This window comes from Echinococcus granulosus (genome assembly GCF_000524195.1).
Source record: "Echinococcus granulosus chromosome Unknown EG_S00033, whole genome shotgun sequence".
Classification (NCBI taxonomy): domain Eukaryota; kingdom Metazoa; phylum Platyhelminthes; class Cestoda; order Cyclophyllidea; family Taeniidae; genus Echinococcus; species Echinococcus granulosus.
In genome coordinates this window covers 804,440-806,461 of record NW_020170413.1, presented here as the reverse complement: position 1 = coordinate 806,461, position 2,022 = coordinate 804,440, and the positions used below count along the sequence as shown (strand labels likewise).

General features: G+C 37.3%; 1 protein-coding gene across 1 annotated transcript in view; it reads left to right on the top strand. All coding sequences in view use genetic code 11, as the record gives it.

Moving 5' to 3' along the window:
• The window catches only part of EGR_04960 (hypothetical protein), a gene marked incomplete at both ends in the record, with an annotated part of 5,612 nt that overhangs the window by 820 nt on the left and 2,770 nt on the right, over positions 1-2,022 (top strand). The window contains one exon of the mRNA XM_024494209.1: positions 1,281-1,507. Coding sequence (XP_024351446.1) covers positions 1,281-1,507 — 227 coding nt within the window. The remainder of the gene's footprint in view (positions 1-1,280; positions 1,508-2,022) is intronic.

Here is a 2,022-nt window from a genome sequence, read left to right as displayed (position 1 = left end):
TTCCTTACCGAGTGTTAGCTTGTTCCTCAATTGTAGAAAGTTCATAAGACTGTTTATTTTTTAATGGGAATAGACTCCCCTTTTTCGAAATTCATTTTTCACTGGTTTCTAAAGCCCTGGTAATCGCAAGATCTAGCTATTAAGCATGACTTTTCCAAAAAATTCTTCTCCCTGTGATCTTGAGTATGAGTCAAGATTTGGAGAATTTGTTTTTATTTTTCTCTAAAAGGAGATTAGCAGTTTAAAGATAACTTAAAAATAAATGCTTGGAGACCGAGGAAAAATGTTATAGGTTATAGTGCTCTACATTATCTATGGAAGGTCTTCTGCAAGCTCGTGGAATGAACGCAATCACTGATTCACAGAGTTTGTGGGTGGCACTCGAGAAGGAAAAGACTGTGTGATTAAATGTCACGTTTAAATATTTATCAGGGTGTCACACTTCGGCATAATGATAAAGTACCCACTAATACCTATTTCGTCTCTGCTAAATGCACGTGAACCCTTTCGATTAAATTGTGACATCTCAGATCGGCTTCATTGGGTACTAAGTGGCTAAGAACAATTTCTTCGCAAACAAGATGGAATGGTTTAAAGTCTGCCAAAATATTGTGAGCTCTGACTCACCATATGAAACATTTATTTGCATTTAAATTCGGTCACACCGAGGTGTCACTGAAGCACATGTCACCTCATAATCAAGCTAACAGTTGGCTACATACAAATGTCACTAACCTTGCTCAAATAAATGAATCTCAACCAGACTAAAGCTATTTAGAGCTAGAAGACAGGAGTTCTATGCAGAATTGAGATAAGTAAGCCAGCTCATTTGGGCCTTAACAGGGTTCTCAACTGGAACGAATTTGAAAAGCATCAACCATTTAGCCATTAAATATGAATAGTATAGTCGTATTAGGTTCTAAAGTTGTGTAGGTGCAACAGTCTATCTTGCACTTTGTTATTGTGGAAATCCATTCTGGTCACCATTCCACAAACCTAGTTGATCCCGCAAAATACACAGATTAGTCTTTCGGAACAAATTTCAGTCATATTTACTGGGTATTTGTTTGGGGATGTGAGTCGTCTGATGGCAAGCGTTATACCTACAACGACAATTTGATTAATGTTTGGATAGTAACCTGCACGATAACTAACGGGCGAAAAAGAGCTTGAGTAATACGAAATTCTTCTTCCGTTAAAGAGTTTAATTACTGAAAGGAGCAAACTGCGCGCAACAAGGGAGATCTAAGTCAAGCATTTTGGTATTTACAGCATTACAGGAGTGCATTTTTTGTCGTCATTTAACATACAAATACCCGTTTTGCAGCTGTCTTTTCAAATATCTCTTTTGTGAAGCAGCTCTTGTTCTTCCACTGCAATTATGTCTAGAGACAGTGTTGTTTTTAGTACGAATTTCCTTGCAATGCAAATTACTTCAGACGTTGTGGCAACATATTTTTGGTTATCAAAATTCCCATTTAACTCTTGATGGCAATCTGCATCAAAAGTGAGAGGTAGACCTGAGATTGGACCATAACGGTGGTGAGGAATGGAGAGGTACTGAATGCGACTGTATTGAATACGTGCATGAAATGATGATGAAAAGATTTGATGTAGTTCCCTTTTCAACGGTGCTGTCACTTGATTCAAGCCAAATACAGCCTAAGTAACGCGCAAATTAACGTTAGAAATGGGACACAAATGTATTTGGTGCTACGTTTAGCTAAATGAGTTCGTACGGCAAGCATTTATGCGAAAATTTATTATTAGGTGAGAATGGCTGCGCACCATGTGATTAAGAGAAATAATGTTCATTATTAACCACATGCCATAACATAACTACGCTGCAAGACTTTGATACACCTGTTGTTTATAACCTAGGTTTGAAGAGTATTAGACCACAGGTAACCCTTGCGATTTTTGTACTAAATAGCATATTTCCTAATGGTTAAGATGATTTTTAAGCTTGTAAATAATTAGCTAATTTTATAGGATGTTCCCACGATCGTCTGCACAGACGAA